The following is an 18,433-nucleotide window of genomic DNA, read 5'->3' on the forward strand; positions in this document are numbered from 1 at the left end:
ATATGTTTTTGTAATAGTATAAGGTATAGTTTTCTCTCGTGAAATCTTCAAAAGAATCCTTGTTTATTTCTACAGGAACATCAATTTCAGCAAATATATAAATTCCCTCCCCTTAGCTTCAAATTAAATATAACATGAAGATAATGCAGAAATAATAACTTCTGAGGAATTAATTTTGTTGAGCTAATATAATCGGTAGTTAGGTAGACTTTAGCTCTCTTATTTGAGTGGTCATAAGTCCAAACTCTGAAGCAGACTGGCTGCTTTGAGTTCCATTTCTGTTGCTTCCTACAATAAGTTCTTTAAATTAATTTGGGCTTCCCTGGTGGCTCAGATGGTAAAGAACCCATAAAGAATCCTCCTGCAGTGCGAGAGACCTGGGTTCAATTCCTGGGTTGGGAAGATCCCTTGGATGAAAGCATGGCAACCCACTCCAGTATTCTTGCCTGGAGAAGCCCCATGGACAGAGGAGCCTGGCGGGCTACAGTCCATGGGGTTGCAAAAAGCTGGACACGACTGAGAGACTAAGCACACCACACTTCTCTGTCTCTGTTCCCCATCTGTAGACTGGGAATATTAACAAGTATCTCCCAAATAAAGTTGTTGAATAAATAAGTGAAATAATATAGACAAAGCATGCTGAACAGTGTGTGGCCCTTCTTAAGTATTATGTTCATATTAGTATTTGTTATTATTAGTAGTAACAGTATTATCATCACATTGACTCAGTAATTAGTTACAGTCACTTGTCTCTGGGTTTTAGGTCTTTATTAATATAAGGAGATTTGGATTCTTTTTGACTATAACTGGGGGTATGTCCATCCATACTGAAGACTGTAGATAGTAAAAAAATTAACACATTTTCCCTCATTGATTTTTGTTATGGTTTTTGTGTTGCAGTTAAGCATTACTTTGAAACAAATTCCAAAAATATTTACCTGTGGATTCTTGTAGACTGCAGTCTCCTGAAACAGCTGTACATGATTTTTTAAAAATAATGTTTGCCTTTTTTTTGTTGCCTAGTCTTCTGTATCACAGGATAGGCAGGAGGGGCCTGATTTACCTGGGCTTCTCAGCAGTAGACCAAGGTTCCTCTAGTACCCTGCCACCAGTTGCATGCAGAGGCAGTTTTCCAGCCAAGATTTTATTAGTTTCTTAATTCTCTTTTTACTTCCTACCCAGTGTCAGACACGACTGAGCGACTTCACTTTCACTTTACACTTTCATGCACTGGAGAAGGAAATGGCAACCCACTCCAGTGTTCTTGCCTGGAGAATCCCAGGGACGGGGGAGCCTGGTGGGCTGCCGTCTCTGGGGTCGCACAGAGTCAGACACGACTGAAGCGACTTGGCAGCAGCAGCAGTGTGATTTCATTTTCTTTCCTCTTTGCAAACTGATAAATTCCATCCTAGATTTCTCCTCTCTCTTGTGGTTCTAAGAATACCAAAATTGTCACGTTTTCGTTCTATTATTCCCCTCTCTCCAGGTATATTGTGGGCAGAGGCAGGTCCTTTTTGTTGGCCAAGTCACATTTACAGAGTTCTGCACATTCTATGCTTGAGTCAGCGGTATTCATAATTAAAGTCAAATAGTACCATAAAGATTTTTTTTAAAAGATCACTCTTACTTCTGAACATGCAGGTGCCTCCTTTTAGATGCTTCTTCTGTATATTGTTTAACGATTAATTTCTCCTTTAAGAGGTTTTTGTCATCCTGTGGGATAACCCAACAGATTGGCTGAAATGTTTTCTAAAGCAGTATATTTTGCTTTAGATACATAGGTTATTTTCTGTGGTGACTGTGGATCTCTTATTCGTTAGATTGCATTTGTACTTGGTACATGAATATAGCTGTTATGGAAAGAAAGAATTAAGTAGTGACATTGATATTTTCACTTTTTACAAAAACCTTTTAGTATCTCTTAGAAAGATGAATGGTTTACAGCTGTGTGGCCTTTACTGGAAATGTTGCCTTTCTGTGTCTTTGGAACTGCCGCCTCACAGATGGTTTTCTTGCCTTGTAGAAAGTGTTTGCTGCCATTGTTTGTATCCGCTATTTGTCAGTGGTATTCACAGTGTTCTTCCCTTACCCCTCAGTCGGTGAGCCATGACAGCAGCACCTAATTGTTATTAGCAAGTAGCATCCCTCCATTCTTAGCAGGTGTTTTATTTATGAATGGAATATGAAAGGAGAAAAGCTAGTTAGTATTTCATAAATGTACCCTATCGTAAGAAGCCCTTGTATTGTGATCTGTACTGATTGGTTAATTGACCTCAAGTTTGGTATCCTTAAAAATGACATGTGCCCTTGAACGTTTAATCTCCTTTATAATGTATGTGTTAATTCTGTGACCTTTGTTTTGTTTTCCAAGCAAGGCTTTACTGGGGCCCTATTATAGTAGGGGAGTGAGGACAAATAAGCTCCCTTGCCTGCTCACTCGCTTGTTGAGTTGGGGGTGAGCTTGTTCCTTAGATGGCTTGAGGGTAGGGGTGTGTGGGGTTCGGGCTGGAGGGGCGGCCCAGTGTTCTGCCCACTCTGGTAGTGTTGTGTGCGGGGGCATTCTCAGTACCCTGCTTTTGCTCCAGGCTCTTCAAAAGAGGCAGTTGGGTTTTTTGGTCTCTTTGTATCTTTTGTCCAGAATTTGTGCCGACTGCATATGCATGCAGTTATTTTTAGTCCCATATAGTTCCCTTGTATTTTGTTGCTAGAGGAGAGGTTTGTCCAGGTGCAAGCATTGCAGCACTGCAGAGAAGGATCCCAGGTCCCAGCCTGTCTCATTCCCCCCTGAGACTCTACACCCTTATTCTTATGGGGAAAGGGGCTGGGGCCACAGACCTTAGCCTATCTGAGAGGTGTAGCAGTGCCTGGCTGACTGTTCCTGAGGACCTGTAGGGATCAGGGCCACCGGTGACCTTTGTTTTTGTAAAACTTTTAGTGTTAGGTGATGAGAAGTCTACATTATTTTTCTTCGCTAAAGCATGCCTCTGTTTTATCTTCAAAATTTCAGCTTCAGTTTCTTTGAAGTGGAGAGAGAACTTAAGATATATGCAGAGTGTTCTGAATATAGCATTCTGCCTTGTCTTTTATGTATATCTCACAATTTTTTAGTGACTCATCTTGATAGAAACTTAATTTTCATAGAATTTCTATATATTCACATGGTATCCATTTATAGAGTATTTAAATTGCATAATTACAGTATAATTGGTATGAGTACATTTGGTCACAAACACAGCTGACTCTTGCTAAGTACACAGCCTAACTGCTGGGAGCAGAAGAGTGCAGGGGGATTAGAGTAGTCTACTGGCTCAGAGCTCAGGGTCTTGAGTGCTTATGGTATGTATTACAGATGGAAAGGAGAGGGTCTGAGATTGTCCATTTAGGTACTCGAAGTCAGAAAAGAGCTTTCACTGGCATGTTTTGGGGCTTTTACTCAAAGCTTATAGATGTTTACCTTATACAATTAATATTGCTCACTACTTTCTAACTCATTACTTCAACAAATCTTACTTTGGAGAGATAAAAAGATATAATGCCAACCCTTCAGGGGTTTAATATAATGTTGTAGAGATGATAAGCATGTGTATTGTGAGAGCACAGAAAGGGAGGCCCTGTATTGAGCAGGAGAGGAAAAACTTTCAGGAGTATATGATACTTGTGTATAACTTGTGTCTAAATCTTGGAGAACAGTCAGTATTAGGGAGGAGGTGTTTGGGAGGAGAAAATGTTATGTAGCAGGTAGTTTAGGTGCAGGGCGTGTGCAAAGGCGTGGACATGTGGATAGGTATGGTGTAATTGTTACTGCTGTAGTGAACACTGTGTGCAGCAGGATGCTAGAACATTTACATTATACACTGACACATGTATCATGCTGTCAGTGTTTGAAAGAAAGTATAAATGTTGAGAAAGAAGCCAGATCACACCAGACCCCTGAAGCCACAGTTTATCCTGAAATGAGTCTTTGGAGTGTCTTAAGCAAAAGAGTCGGAGAAGGCAATGGCAACCCACTCCAGTACTCTTGCCTGGAAAATCCCATGGGTGGAGGAGCCTGGTGGGCTGCAGTCCATGGGGTCGCTAAGAGTCAGACTCGACTGAATGACTTCACTTTCTTTCACTTTTCACTTTCATGCATTGGAGAAATGCATGAAAGAATCCCAGGGACAGGGAGCCTGGTGGGCTGCCGTCTCTGGGGTCACACAGAGTTGGACATGACTGAAGCGACTTAGCAGCAGCAGCAGCAAGCAGAAGAGTGATGTCTTGAGATCTGATTTAGAAAAATTTTCCCGCTGGAAGCATTGGGAGGAAGGAGTAAAATTGCAGTCAAGGATACCAGTTAGGAGATATCTGAAATAATCCAGATGAGAAGCTAGGGAGGGCCCAGATTAAAACTTGTGAGCACTGTGAGCAAAGGGAACTACTGAATTCAGGAAGTAGAACTGACAGGCCTCAGTGACAGAGCACCTGGCAAGGTCAAGAGCAGGGACAGTTCTGGCGTGACCTCTAGGTTTGTAAGACAGCTAGAGTCCAGAGTGGTGAACTGAGGAAAAGTCTTCTGTGTGTGACTCCTCTCGTGCTTAACACAATACAGGGCATGCTCTTTATTGTTTACTTTCCTATTTGAAGAAAATACATGTTTTTTATTCCTGATTTCAGTACATAGTCTTCTGAAACTCTAGGAGGCCATGGAATGTAGATATGAAAAATAATCGTGGACTTGAATTGAGATCTTAACATTGTGTTTAACCCTCTTTAATGCTTGAAATGTTATAAAATTGCAAGCTTGAGTAAAAAAATTGACATCAGAGAATAAGATGGAAATACTGTCTTTAAAAATTTCCAACTTTTTTGTGTAGTTTCTTTCTTAATGTTTTATCTTCTGAATAACTGACATCTTGATTCACAGAATGACTCAGTATCATAACAGACAAGATGCCAATTCTCTTAGGATAGATTCTCTAAGTGGTTGGTAGCATAATAGAGGTTATGATACAGACCTTGATAATTTACTGCAAATTAGGCTCTGTCATTTGAATGACATTCTCCTTTTTCAAAGATGATGACATTTTTATATGTATGTAAAAATAAATTGGGGTCATGACTTCTATGCTACATCCTTTGTAGCATGTCATTACTTTGGAAATATCAGTAAAATGCTAGGTGACATAATTGTTCTCTTGTCTTTGTCTTCTTCCTTTCCCTTCTCTTTCATCTTCAGTTCAGTTCAGTTCAGTCACTCAGTCATGTCCAACTGTTCTTGACCCCATGGACCGCAGCACCCCAGGCTTCCCTGTCCATCACCAACTCCTGGAGCCTGCTCAAACTCATGTCCGTTGAGTTGGTGATGCCATCCAACCATCTCATCCTCTGTTGTCCCCTTCTCCTCCTGCCTTCGATCTTTCCCAGCATGAGGGTCTTTTCCAATGAGTCAGCTCTCTCATCTTTCCTGTTGGCAAATTTTATCTCCTGTGCTTCTGACATATATATCCCACACCCTTCCCTCTCCTTTAATCTAGACCAAATCTCATCATAAATACACTTCTCACACTAGTCTTCATGCTTGTGTTCTTGACTTCCATGCCACCTTCCCGAATCTCTTCTCTTTATAGAAACTGGAATCATCTTTTAAAACTATAAGTCATGTTCTGCTTAAAGCCCTCTACTGGCTTTCCAGTGCACTTGGGTAAAATCCCATCTCAAATATTACCTCTTCAGAGAGTCCTCCTTATGGAAAAATGAATGAATACTATGGGAACTCAGAGGAGGTAACAGTTGAATCTGACTTTGAAGGCTCCAGAAAGACTTAACAGAAGGAATGGTATTTGGTCCAGGTCTTGAGTAGACTTTTGTTAAATGAAATTATGTACTGAATAAGAATTTAAATAAATAGTGGCTCTATGTGCCTAGGCACTGCAGATTCATGCTTTGACAGGTAATGATTACTTTGAAAGTAAGTCACTATTTTCAAAGAGTTGGCTGTATTTATTGTAATTTCAATAAATAGCATATACAGGAGCCAAGGGATCCTTAGTCTGCTTAAATACCAGGAACCATTTCATTCATGGGTACCTATAAAAATAGAATCAGGCCAACCTTTTTCTATCATCATATATATCTGTTCAGGAAATTTGAGTACATTCAGAAACAAATTTTGACAAAGCCACAAAATTTGATTGTAGTGTCATGGTTTTTATACTTTAGAAAAAAGCAAGCTGTTTCTAGCCTCCTATGGCCATATATCAATTTTTTTAAAAAAGCCAAAATTAACATCAGGAAGATGAAGTATAACCAATTACATATGCCAATTGCATTTGGTCGTAAAATGAAATTTTTATTGATAACTAATTTTAGTGCCTGATCGTCACAGAAGTACAGCTGTAATTAATTTAATCTTTTGTATCCTTCCTTTACTGATTCAGAGTGTTGAAGACTTTGACTAGGTGTTCATTTTGAGGCTTGTAGAATAATAAGTGTAAAGATTATAAAATTTTTGTCTTTTTTGCTGTGCTTGTTTAGGCCTTCATTTTCTTTAATTTTTTTTCCTGCCTTTTTGACTCTTCAGTAGCTGTGATTCTTAAATCTTTTCCTTCCAAATTACTTTTCCCTGAAAAACTGCACATACTGAATTTGCAAAGTTTTATAATTTCAGAAATTCTCTCATTGATTTTCTCATCTAAAAATTCTTCTAGCTAAAGTGGGAAATTCCTACCAGAAGAACCTCTAAGTGGGCCAGTCATATAGTCATACTTGTAAAGCAGGCTTATAATATCAGTATTTCACTGGGCTGGGGAGAAATGAAAAAAAAAAAAAAAAGTGGACAGTGTAGAAAATTGTATAGAAAGCTAGTTATTATACTTACAGTATATTACATTGTATTTATTTTGAGATTTTTAAGTTCCAAACTATCTTCATTTTAGTAAGTTATGGTGGTTCCCTCCCCTCTTCTGAAATGTCCTGCCTGTCAAGTAGGTCAAAATATTGTTGACCTATTCTGTATTGATTCATATAGTTGGTTTTTGAAGTTTATGAGTCTGTGAAATCCAAAATTGGGTACCACTAGCTTATTTGTGCACACCTGTAATTGGAGTTGATATATTGGGTGGTTTTCTTCTCAGGTCAACAATGAGTTTTCTTATTTTTTGATACAAGCTGGGTGTCCAGCAATTCAGCTGAATACAAACACTGACTCTCTGAAATTTGTAGGTTAAGGGCTCATTCCCACAAGACTGCCCCACTTTAGACCTAACTGCTGTTGACTGGGGGAAAAAAAATGCAGTGTGACAGTAGTGAGTTAAGTTTTACTGGGCCAAATGAGAACTGTAGCCCAGAAAACAGCCTCTCAGAAAGCTCTGAGGAACTGTTCTGAAGAGATAAGGGGGAGGTCAGTATATATGAGATTTTGGTGAAGGAGGATCGATCAAGCACAGGTTTTCTCAGAGGCTTGCTGCTAGTCACGAGAAGGTTGCTGCTAGTCACGAGGAGCAGATGTCTCCGTTAATGATTTTAGTGCTTTTCTAGATATGAGAAGGTGCAAGAAATCGGGCACATCTGAAGGCCTGTTCTGCCAGTTTTTCCCAGAGCACAGAGTGCCTCATTCCTGATCTCCGCCCCAAACTCCTTTCAGGGTGTATTGAAGGTCAGCGACTGCAGTGGCTAGTGGCTTCATTCTTGTAGAACCAGATGGCAGGTAACAGTTTTTAGTGGGCACTGCTAGTCAGATACTTGGGTTACCCCCCTACTTATGCCCACGGCCTACAAATTCAGGGGTTCCCACGACTCCCCTTCAGGCCCAGTTATTTGTTAGAATGACTCCCAGAGCTCAGAAAGTGTTTTACTTACCATTCCTGATTTGTCATAAAGGATACAACTCGGCCTGATGAAAGAGGCGCATAGGGCAAGGTATAAGAGGGCTTCTTCCATGCTCTCTCCAGGCATGCCATCCAACCAGCACCTCCATGTGAGCTGCTTTGGGTGTTTTATGGAGATTTCATCATGGAGACGTGATGGTGAGTGAGACCAATCTTTGGTACTTTTCCCCTCCTCAGAGGTGGGGAAGGACCAGGACTGAAAATTTCTACCCTCTGATCATGGCTTGCTACTTCTGGTGCACAGCCCCCATCAGAAGCCTAGAGTTAGTCATCTTATTAGCTTACAAAGATACTGCTTGGGAGATGCCAAGGGGTTTAGGAGTTCTGTTCCAGGAACCAGACAAAGACCAAGTATTTTTTTATTATACCGTAGGATGTGTGTCTCTAGTGAGGTGTGTGGAAGGAATGGAAAGATTTGACTTGGTCAGTAAGGCCCCACTGGACAGTGCCATTCTCTTTTCTGGCTGGGCCTTGCATAATGTGGCTTCTCTGAGGACTGGATGCCTGCTAGAACTCCAGGGCTGTCTGGGGCTAACTTGTGTCTTTACAGCTTGATACATAACCTGAATGGCTCTAATATCTCCAATAACATCTCAGCTCTTACCATGTCTTATCTTGTTCCATTTAATCTTGATTTCTTTATGTGCTTCTTGTTTTGTTGAGTGTCAGATTTGTATCCTTAATCTCATTTTGAAGATGTCTTTTCATCTTCATTATAAAACATCAACTAGTGTTTGCATTTTTGGTCTTTTCTTGGCTACTTTGATATGTTCATTTAGAGGTGAATAGCTATTCAATTAACTATGAGGGTATGATTACACCACCACCCTTATGGCAGAAAGTGAAGAAGAACTAAAGAGCCTTTTGATGAAAGTGAAAGAGGAGAATGAAGAAGTTGGCTTAAAACTCAGCATTTAGAAAAGTAAGATCATGGCATCCAGTCCCATCACTTCATGGCAAATAGATGGGGAAACAATGGAAACAGTGAGAGACTTGATTTTCTTGGGCACCAAAATGACTGCAGATGGTGCCTGCAGCCATGAAATCAAAAGACATTTTTTCCTTGGAAGAAAAGCAATGAGCAATCTAGACAGCATATTAAAAAGCAGAGACATTACTTTGCCAACAAAGGTCCATCTAGGTAAAGCTATGGTTTTTCCAGTAGTCATGTGTGGATGTGAGAGTTGGATTATAAAGAAAGCTGAGTGCTGAAGAATTGATGCTTTTGAACTGTGATGTTGGAGAAGACGCTTGAGAATCCCTTGGACTGCAAGGAGATCCAACCAGTCCACCCTAAAGGAAATCAGTCCTGAATATTCATTGAAAGCACTGATGCTGAAGCTGAAACTCCAATACTTTGGCCACCTGATGGGAAGAACTGACTGATTTGAAAAGAATCTGATGCTGGGAAAGATTGAATGTGGGAGGAGAAGGGGACGACAGGATGAGATGGTTGGATGGCATCACCGACTTGATGGATGTGAGTTTGAGCAAGCTCCAGGAGTTGGTGATGGACAGGGAGGCCTGGCGTGCTGCAGTCCATGGGGTCACAAAGACTCAGACACGACTGAGTGCTGAACTGACTGACTGACTGACTGATGAGCTTCAATATTTGGAATGTCTCCAGCATCCCATTGTAGAGCAACGGGGAAGAAAAAAGTGGAGGAGAAAGTTAGGACATTATATTTAACTTTCCTGGTTTTACATTTCTGATATATCTTTCTTACTTTTTTTTTTTTTTTTTTTTGAGGCATGGCAATTGTGTGTCCAAAAATAGTTTTGTGAAAACTGGAAAATACTGTTCTATATTAATTTACAGATGGGTTTATTGAATTGTTGTTCACTGTTAGTAAATTTATTTCTTGGATTGTATGCCATAAAAGGCAGTTTGCCTTAGCTTGTTTCTTTCTAAAGGGTTATGTAAATTTTGTCACTTAACAAGTATTTTTATTGTGAGTGATGAAGAGATTTCAACTGCTGTGCTGACAAAGACTCTTTAATCAAGCTTTTAAAAATAATTCAAGCTTTAGTCATTGTCTCATTTTTACTCCCAGAACTATTTTACCAAAACAAAAAAAAAATTCAGTACAGCATAAAAATTTAGATGGTACCACTGGGTTTATTTCAGTGTTTGTACTGCACAGATATTATTACCAGTTATTTGGTGAGATTTCATTAATGGAAAATTATGAACGGTTTTAACACTACCGTTGTGAGCGGTTTTATTGCTCAGTGCTGTGACCTCTTTAGGTTTCCTGTGATCCTTCTGTCATCAAATCACAGAAGTCTAGCAGAGCACAAGCAGATACTGTTGAGAGATGGGCCAGAAGGGAGGGATGAAAGTGACTTTTTGTTTCCCAGGATATTGGGGAAGAACCCACATGATTTACTTTGCGGCTGAAATTTGTGGAATGAGCAATGCTTTCTTTGAAGATAGGGTTGGGTAAGCTACTTGGCATCTCCATTAACAATTACTTAAGCGTCAGATAAATCTATGAAAATTGTGAAGATTGAGTCATTTTAATTAGGTTAATAGTCATCATGGAGTTAACATACCTGTTTTCTTCTGTTCAATTTTTGTATTTGATTTTTAAGAAGTAAAATATGGTATAAAGTAAAATTCCAACTAGTCTTTTTTGCCCAGTAGTATTTTGGAATAGTTGAAATATGAAATTATTGCTTAATATGTAACGAAGATCATCTCTACAACAACAGCAACAAAATCTCACTCTCACTTGGTAACAAAATAATTGAGAGGAAGCTGAGGTTTAAACATTCTATCATGAAGTTGGTCTTATTTTCCTTAATATTTATTTGTGAAGGTTAGAATTGAAAATCCAAAAGAATGCTTAGAAATCAAGTAAAGAAATTTGAGACATAGGATGTTACCTTATCTGAGTGGAGTCAGGGGCTCAGTCACAGTGCCACCCAAGGATCATTAGTGCTCCCCCATATCTCACGGGACAGAGGGAGCCTAGCAGAATTCGTTATACAGACCTTGAAGCAAGCCCGATGATAAAAGTAATTTTTCCAAAGATGGGTAATCACAAACAGTTCACCAATAGTATAAATGTATATATACACACACAGTGAAATGATTAATTTATACTTATAGTTCTATTCAGTTTAATGGATATGTTAGATTTATTGATAGAAGAAAATGTTTTTTGTATTGTTTATATAATATACAGTCTCCTTTGTGGATCCTGATCTCCTCCTTCTGCTTCCTCATTACACTTCATTTTTTGGTCTGTCTTCCCCATTAGAGTCTACTCATAAGAGCAGGCAGGCCTCTGCCTTATTCACTGTCATCATTTCTAGCAGCAAGTAAAGCACTGATTGCTGACCGACCGCCTTGTTAGATAACTATTTTATATGGACTTATGGGAAACAGCATATTTAAGTATCTTAAAAGTTTGCTTTTTTTTTTTCCATTTCCCAGTGAACAGAGTATCTGTCAGGCAAGAGCTGCCGTGATGGTTTACGATGATGCCAATAAAAAGTGGGTGCCAGCCGGTGGTTCAACTGGGTTCAGCAGAGTTCACATATATCACCATACAGGCAACAACACATTCAGAGTGGTGGGCAGGAAGATTCAGGACCATCAGGTAAGGATTTGTTAATTCTTAAAGTTACCTAGTATTACAAAAGGACTCGCTATATTCAGTAAAATAAAGTCATATTTTGTAGCCAAAAGAGCCTCTGTGGGAAAAACTGGGTATAGCTTTGCCATTCCACCCTCTCCATCTTTATAAAGCTTGAATTTAGATAACAATTTAGAACTAATTGTTCAGGAATATAAATCTGAGTTTTTAAATTATGATATTCACTAAATCCTCTGGCCTTCAAACTAGCTAGGTTTGGTAATCTAAAGTAAATTTAAGACAAACTAAAATGTGAAATTTCACTTAAGTAGCAGATTGTGCTTAAGGAATTCATTTCCCACCAAAGGCATGGGGTATTGGACTATAGGAAGGAGTTCAAAATTTAAGTAGTTTCATAAAGTATTGTTAAATTCATATATGATAGAAAAATTGTATTAAGGTTGCTGGAATAGTTAGGCTTTTGTAGTTCATGTCTGGCATGACAACTAAGCTTTTGCTAATTCCCTGCTCTGGATTTCTTAGAAAGGTGACTGGATTATCTGATTACTTGATTTCTGGGGTCTTTCCAGATCAGGAGCCAGTAGACAGTGCAAAATGGAGATGGGATTTTACTAGCATTAAGTATATACTAATAATAGTGAGGACTTTTATAAAGAACAGATTTACGAAATACTTTTGACACTGGTAAGATGGTAAAATCAGCCAGTGTTAAACATAGGCGGGGGGGGGGGGGTGGGGGTGGGGGTGGGAAATGTAACAGATTTCCAGCTGAGTTCTTATTAGAGAAAGATAGTTCTCTGAATTTCCACTGGGAGACAGGCTGGTGTAGTGTGTGATGAGATGCTGTGACAGCCTTGTATTTGGGGATGGAAATTATGAACTGGTAATATCCGGGGACTTAGATTTGGTATTTGTATGGTACAGGTTATGCCCTTTGAGATGCTGGGCCTCGAAACTGGTATCAAAGTTTCAAAACTGCCTAAAGCTGAACCTTTTCAAGGGGCTGCATACCATAAAAAGAAGACTAAGAACAATCTTCCTAACCAGCACAGATAGGCAGAGGAGTTTGAGGTAGTTTAGGAGCTCCTCTGAAAAATGGAAGCCTCCAGCTTCATTTACACATCTGCAGCCGAGAAATTAACCAATCCTGGTTGCGGGCCAGTGAAACTCCTACGGCACCTGGCAAAAACAAATATATTGCTCCCCAGGAGAGGAACTTTCCAAGACCTGAATCAGTTGGCAGAAAGAGCAGTTCACTGAATGCAGCAAGTTTACCTATTAGTACTGACTGTCCTAGCCTGCTGCTCTCTGCCCTCTCAGGCTCCCTTCTCTCCCCTGTGCCTCCACCTCCACCCTATTCTTCCTTCTTCTTCCTCCCCTCTCTCCTTTTGCTCTGTGCACCTGTTGCTCAGCCTTTCTCTGGTTCCCCCAGTCTCTGTACCAAGAACCCTCTCTGCCTCTCTGTGCTCTTTGTCTTCTCCTCCAGCAGACTGTCTCAGGAGTGAGTTGGGCCAGAGACTGACTGAATACTCCCTAAGATGCTGCTGCAAAGTAAAAATGGGAACTGGACAACTAGGACTTTATAGAAGTTACTGAACATTTTAAACACATTACAAACCAGTAGCTGTAAAATAAATTTTTGGTAAATTCAGTGAATTGGTCATTTGATATCCTGATGAACAAACCTAAATATATCTAAATGTTGTTGAAAAAGAAGATGGGTATTTAAAAATAATGGGATCAAATCATTATTTTGTACACTTGAAATGAATATGTTATATATCAGTTACACCTCAATTAAAAACAAATGATTAGAAAGAAATCTGTGTAAAGATGAAATACTGACATTTTTATTCAAAAGAGAAGGTAGCTATCCTATGGCTTCCAGTTTTTGACAAATGGAGTGTTTCTTAAAATGTTAGAAATGTAAAAACACTTCTAAATAATTTGTGACACTAAGATGAAATCATTATGAAGATTAGAAAATGTTCAAAAGTCAAAAAAAAAAAAAAACCCAACAAAACCCTGGATCTAAGTGACAAGGTATGACACCTAGAAACCTGTGGGATGTCTAAGCTGTCCTTAGATAGACAGTCCCTCCCCCTGCCTGCCTGTTCTCTGTATGTGTGAATCTGTTTTGTTATGTTTGTTCATTTGTTTTCTTTCACATACCACATACAGGTGAAACCACAGCGTATTTGTCTGTCTTCATCTGACTTACTTCATTTAGCATAATACCCTCTAGGTAGATGGACAAATCTTAATGGCATATAATAAGCAAACCCAAAGAAAGCAGAAGGAAATACTAAAAATAAAAGAAAATAAATAATAAATAGAAATTAATAACACAAGAAACTGCTTCCCTGAATAAATTGACAGAATCAAACCCCCCAAAAGTTACAAATAAAACAGCATTAGGGTTGGAAAGAGATATCACTGTAGTTACAGTAAGGAAATAAATAATAAGATAATATTATGAACAACTTTACACCAATAAGTGGGCCATTCTGTAGAAAAATACAATTTGTCATAACTGGCAAAAAGTGTAGAAACATAATAGACTATATTTTGTTTTATCAGTCATAAAATATAGCAGTAGTTAATAATCTACCCCAAAATTTTTTAAAAAGGACAGTGTCCAGAGCATTTATAAATGAAATTAAAAATCTTTAAACTATTACCTGTTTTATGTAAACTGTTCTAGAAAAGAGTGTTTTGGGATTTCCTTGGCAGTCAGTGGTTAAGACTCCGCCTTCCTGCAGGGGCTGCAGGTTCAATCCTTGGTCCAGGAGTCAAGATACCATATGCCTTGTGGTCGAAAAACCAAAACATAAAACAGAAGCAATATTGTAACAAATTTAATAAAGACTGTAAAATGATCCGTGTCAAAAAAGAAATCTTAAAAGAGTATTTTATGAGGCTAGTATAATTTTGATATCTAAGACACAGAACCATTTCAGAGAGGAAAATTATAAACACATTTCAATTATTAACATTGTTAAAGAGATCAAAGTCCTCAATAAGATATTAGCAGGCCAAATGTAACAATGTATAGTGGAGGAGTGGGGGGGAAGATCACCTGTTAACCAAAGAGGATTTCTTCCTCTTTATCTCAGTAATGTAAAGGTAGTTTAACATAAGTAGCCTATTAATTTGGTAGGAGAAAACCTAGAAGAACAACACTGATAAAATCCGTACAGAACAATGCTCTGCACGTTTGGCATAAAAATGAGTTTTCTTAAGCTGATAAGGATGAATAATGTAAACATACAGCTGACATCTACAAAACAGTTCAGTGTTGAAAGGATTTCCATTAAACTCAGGAATAAGTTTGAGGTTTCAGCTTTAGTCATTTTCATTTTCTATTGCAGAGATGGTAGTCTAGTAATATAAAGATAAAGAAACAGAAACTATAAGGATTGAAAAGGAAGAAACAGAGCTTGACCTTATTCACTGATAATACAATTGTCTATGTAACAAAAATCCCAATATCTGCAGATAAAATATTAGAACTAATAAAATTGTTCAGCAAGGTCTTTGGATATAAGATGACTATATAAAAATCAGTAGCATTTTTGTATAACTAGCAACAAACAATTTGAAAATATAACTTTATACAGATACTACTTAAAGTAACAGCAGTGATAAAATACCTAAGAATAAATCTCATAAATATTGGTTTCATTCCAGAGTACCTTTTTTCATTGCTTAATGGTTATCAGTCTGTTTTAAGTGGGAACATATTATCATAATTTATTAAATAATGTCTAAGAGCCATTAAAACATTAACCACAGTTTATAAAATTGAATATGTACAAATCATATACATATATATAAAAAGTTGCCATTTTTTCCTTAATACGTCAGTACTTACTGTGTTCTAGGGGCTGTGCTTAGGTTTTATATAGGTAATAAATTCCTGACGTTGAAGAACAATGCAGTAAAGAATGGGGATGTTACACATGTAAGGAAAGCACAGTTAGTTGTTTCAGTTATGATAAATAAATCATTGTGTAGCTAGGGCATAAAAGAACGATCAGTTTGTTGAGAAGATGGGGGAAAAGGTTGTGATGACTACATAGACAAGATAAGCTGATGAGCCATTTCAGAAAGAAGCATAGATGTTTATTGCACGGTTTAATCTGTTATGATCAGGCTAAAAATGGATGGGTGTATGCAGGGTGTAAATCACTAATCTAGATTCAAGCTCCGTGGGTCTGCTGTATTAGAATTTTAAAGAAGTTCATACCCAATAGCATCCTTAGTGAACAGTTATTGTTAAATGAAGGTGTATGTGTCCCTCTTTACTTTTAAAGCTTTTTAAGATTATATAGCATTGTCTATCCTTGAAAGATAGAATTGAATGAAATAATTTGTTTAAAATTATTAAAATTTCTGTAAAGTATTCTATAAATTATTAAAATTTCACAGTTTAAAATTTCTATATTGAAAAAACCGAGCTAATGATTTAGGTAGTATAATTTTTTTTTTTTTGGTAGTATAATTTTAATTCTAGTAATATTTTCCTCAACTTTTTCTAATTGTCAATGAAGAGTTGAAAAAGTAAACGTAACTATCTTTTTTGTCTTCCCTGATAACCTATTTGTCAAGCAGGATATAGATTGCCTTAAAATTTGGTTCATAGTTTTCTTGTGGTATTAAATTCTAGTAGCTTTGGGTTTCTAGGAGCTAAGGATTTGTAACCCTCTCCCACTCTCAATATGTGTAGAAATTAAATGGTAAGACGTGACCATATTTTTTAAGTTGTAGTAAAAATAACATAAAATTTACCATTTTAATAAATTTTAAGTGTATGGTTCAGTTCAGTTCAGTTGCTCAGTCGTGTCTGACTCTTGGCGACCCCATGAACTGCAGCATGGCAGGCCTCCCTGTCCATCACCAGCTCCTGGAGTCCACCCAAACCCATGTCCATTGTGTCGGTGATGCCATCCACCCATCTCATCCTCTGTCGTCCCCTTCTTCTCCTGCCCCCAATCCCTCCCAGCATCAGGGTCTTTTCAGATGAGTCAGCTCTTTGCATCACGTGGCCAAAGTATTGGAGTTTCAGCTTCAACATCAGTCCTTCCAGTGAACACCCAGGATCGATCTCCTTTAGGATGGACTGGTTGGATCTCCTTGCAGTCCAAGGGACTCTCAAGAGTCTTCTCTAACACCGCAGTTCAAAAGCATCAATTCTTCGGCACTTAGCTTTCTTTATAGTCGAACTCTCACATCCATACACGACCACTGGAAAAACCATAGCCTTGACTAGATGGACCTTTGTTGACAAAGTAATGTCTCTGCTTTTTAATATGCTGTCTAGGTTGGTCATAACTTTCCTTCCAAGGGGTGAGTATTTTTTAATTTCATTCAGGGACATTCAATACATTCACACTGCCGTGCTGCAACCACCACTACTATTAATCTCTGGACTTTTTCATCCAGACTGAAACTATGAACCCTTTAAACAGTAATTTTCCATTTCCCTCCACCATAATCCCTGTCAACCTCCATTCTATATTGTTTTTGCAAATTTTTTTATTCTAGGTACTTCAAATAATTGGAATCATACAATATTTTTTTCCTGTAAATCTAGCTTATTTCACTTATCTTTAAGTGGTCGTCATATTTTAAAAATAATGTCATGTTTGGATATTGGTGGATGAGGTAATTTAGATAAAGCCTCTCTCTGTGAACCAAAATAATTGGATGAATGTTCAAAAGAAAAAAGTCTATTTGGAGAGCTTACATGACAGTGAAGAATTATGGGTCCATGACTTAAAAGAAGAAGGAATCAGAGAAGTGACCTAGCTTGGAACTTGTTTTTACCCAGAAGCACATATTAGTTTTGAAAGAGGAGCCTGAGTAGCTGAACAGAACTTTTGGCAGACTCTTGGGACTAGTAGAACAAAAATTATAAGTCAGATCTGCTAATGAGGGGACGTTGTCTTGGTAATCACCCAGGTTGTGATTTGGGACCCAGAAGCCCCATACCCTGGGGAAGAAGTTTGTCTCTAAGTAGACTAGCCTTTAGAAGAACTGATACCCAGCCTCTAATCATTTTAATCACTTTTGGATTGAGGTAATTTGAAATTGTTAGTTTCCCTAGCTGCTTGCCAGAAACAAATGTAAATCTTCCCTGGGAAAATATAGCATCATTTTAGGCCTCAAAATTTCCATAGAGTTATCCATAGCCAGTGTCTGGCATTCAGTGAAAATAAACAGCATACGAGGAGACAAGAGGAATGGTAAGAGGAACAGTAACAGTAACCTACTGGGAATCCAGTTAATGGGATTATCAGAAACTGACTTTAAAATAACTATGCTTAATGTATTCAAGGAGATAAAAGACTAAATTGAGAATTTCAGTAGAAAAAGAGCTAAATGGAAATGTTGGAATTGAAAAATAAAATAGCTGGTATTAGTAACTCAGTGGTGAGTTTATAACAAATTAGAAGCTACTGAAAAAAATTAGTAAACTGGAATATAGATCAGAAGGAAATATTCATTCTGAAGCTGTGATGTTTGGAGAGAGAAAATTATGGACATATGAAAAAGTGCTTAAGGGACATAGGAAATACAGTAAAAATGGTGTAAGGTATACCCTTACCTTATTGGCATCTCAGAAGAGAGGAGGGAATGTGGAGGAGCAGTAATCAAAGACAAAATAGTGAACACAAATGTTCAGAAATGGTGAAAGGATATCACCTTAGAAATGCTGTAAACCATAAATGGATAAATACAAAGAAAACCACATATAAACATACCATATTAAAATCACTGTATACTAAATTCAAGTTGAAGTTCTTTAGTTTGATCCATGAGAAAAATACACCTTTAAAAAGCAATAATAAACTGTCAGCTGACTTCTCAGTAGAAACAATAAAAGTTAGAAGGCAAAGGATAAAAGAAAATAAATGACCACTTAAATCCCATACTTAATAGTCTTCAATAATGAAGGTG

At 37.9% G+C, this 18,433-nt stretch overlaps 1 protein-coding gene across 24 annotated transcripts in view; it reads left to right on the top strand.

The window, feature by feature from the left end:
- Positions 1-18,433, top strand: part of ENAH (ENAH actin regulator) — a 157,721-nt gene that overhangs the window by 69,454 nt on the left and 69,834 nt on the right. For all 24 annotated transcript variants that reach the window (XM_086345117.1, XM_086345129.1, XM_086345133.1 and 21 more), the window contains one exon: positions 11,308-11,473. In XM_086345117.1, coding sequence (XP_086201243.1) covers positions 11,308-11,473 — 166 coding nt within the window. The remainder of the gene's footprint in view (positions 1-11,307; positions 11,474-18,433) is intronic.

The sequence above is a fragment of the Bos grunniens genome, chromosome 16, assembly GCF_055505025.1.
Source record: "Bos grunniens cultivar Pamir isolate PY7600 chromosome 16, Bosgru_T2T1.0, whole genome shotgun sequence".
Lineage (NCBI taxonomy): Eukaryota > Metazoa > Chordata > Mammalia > Artiodactyla > Bovidae > Bos > Bos grunniens.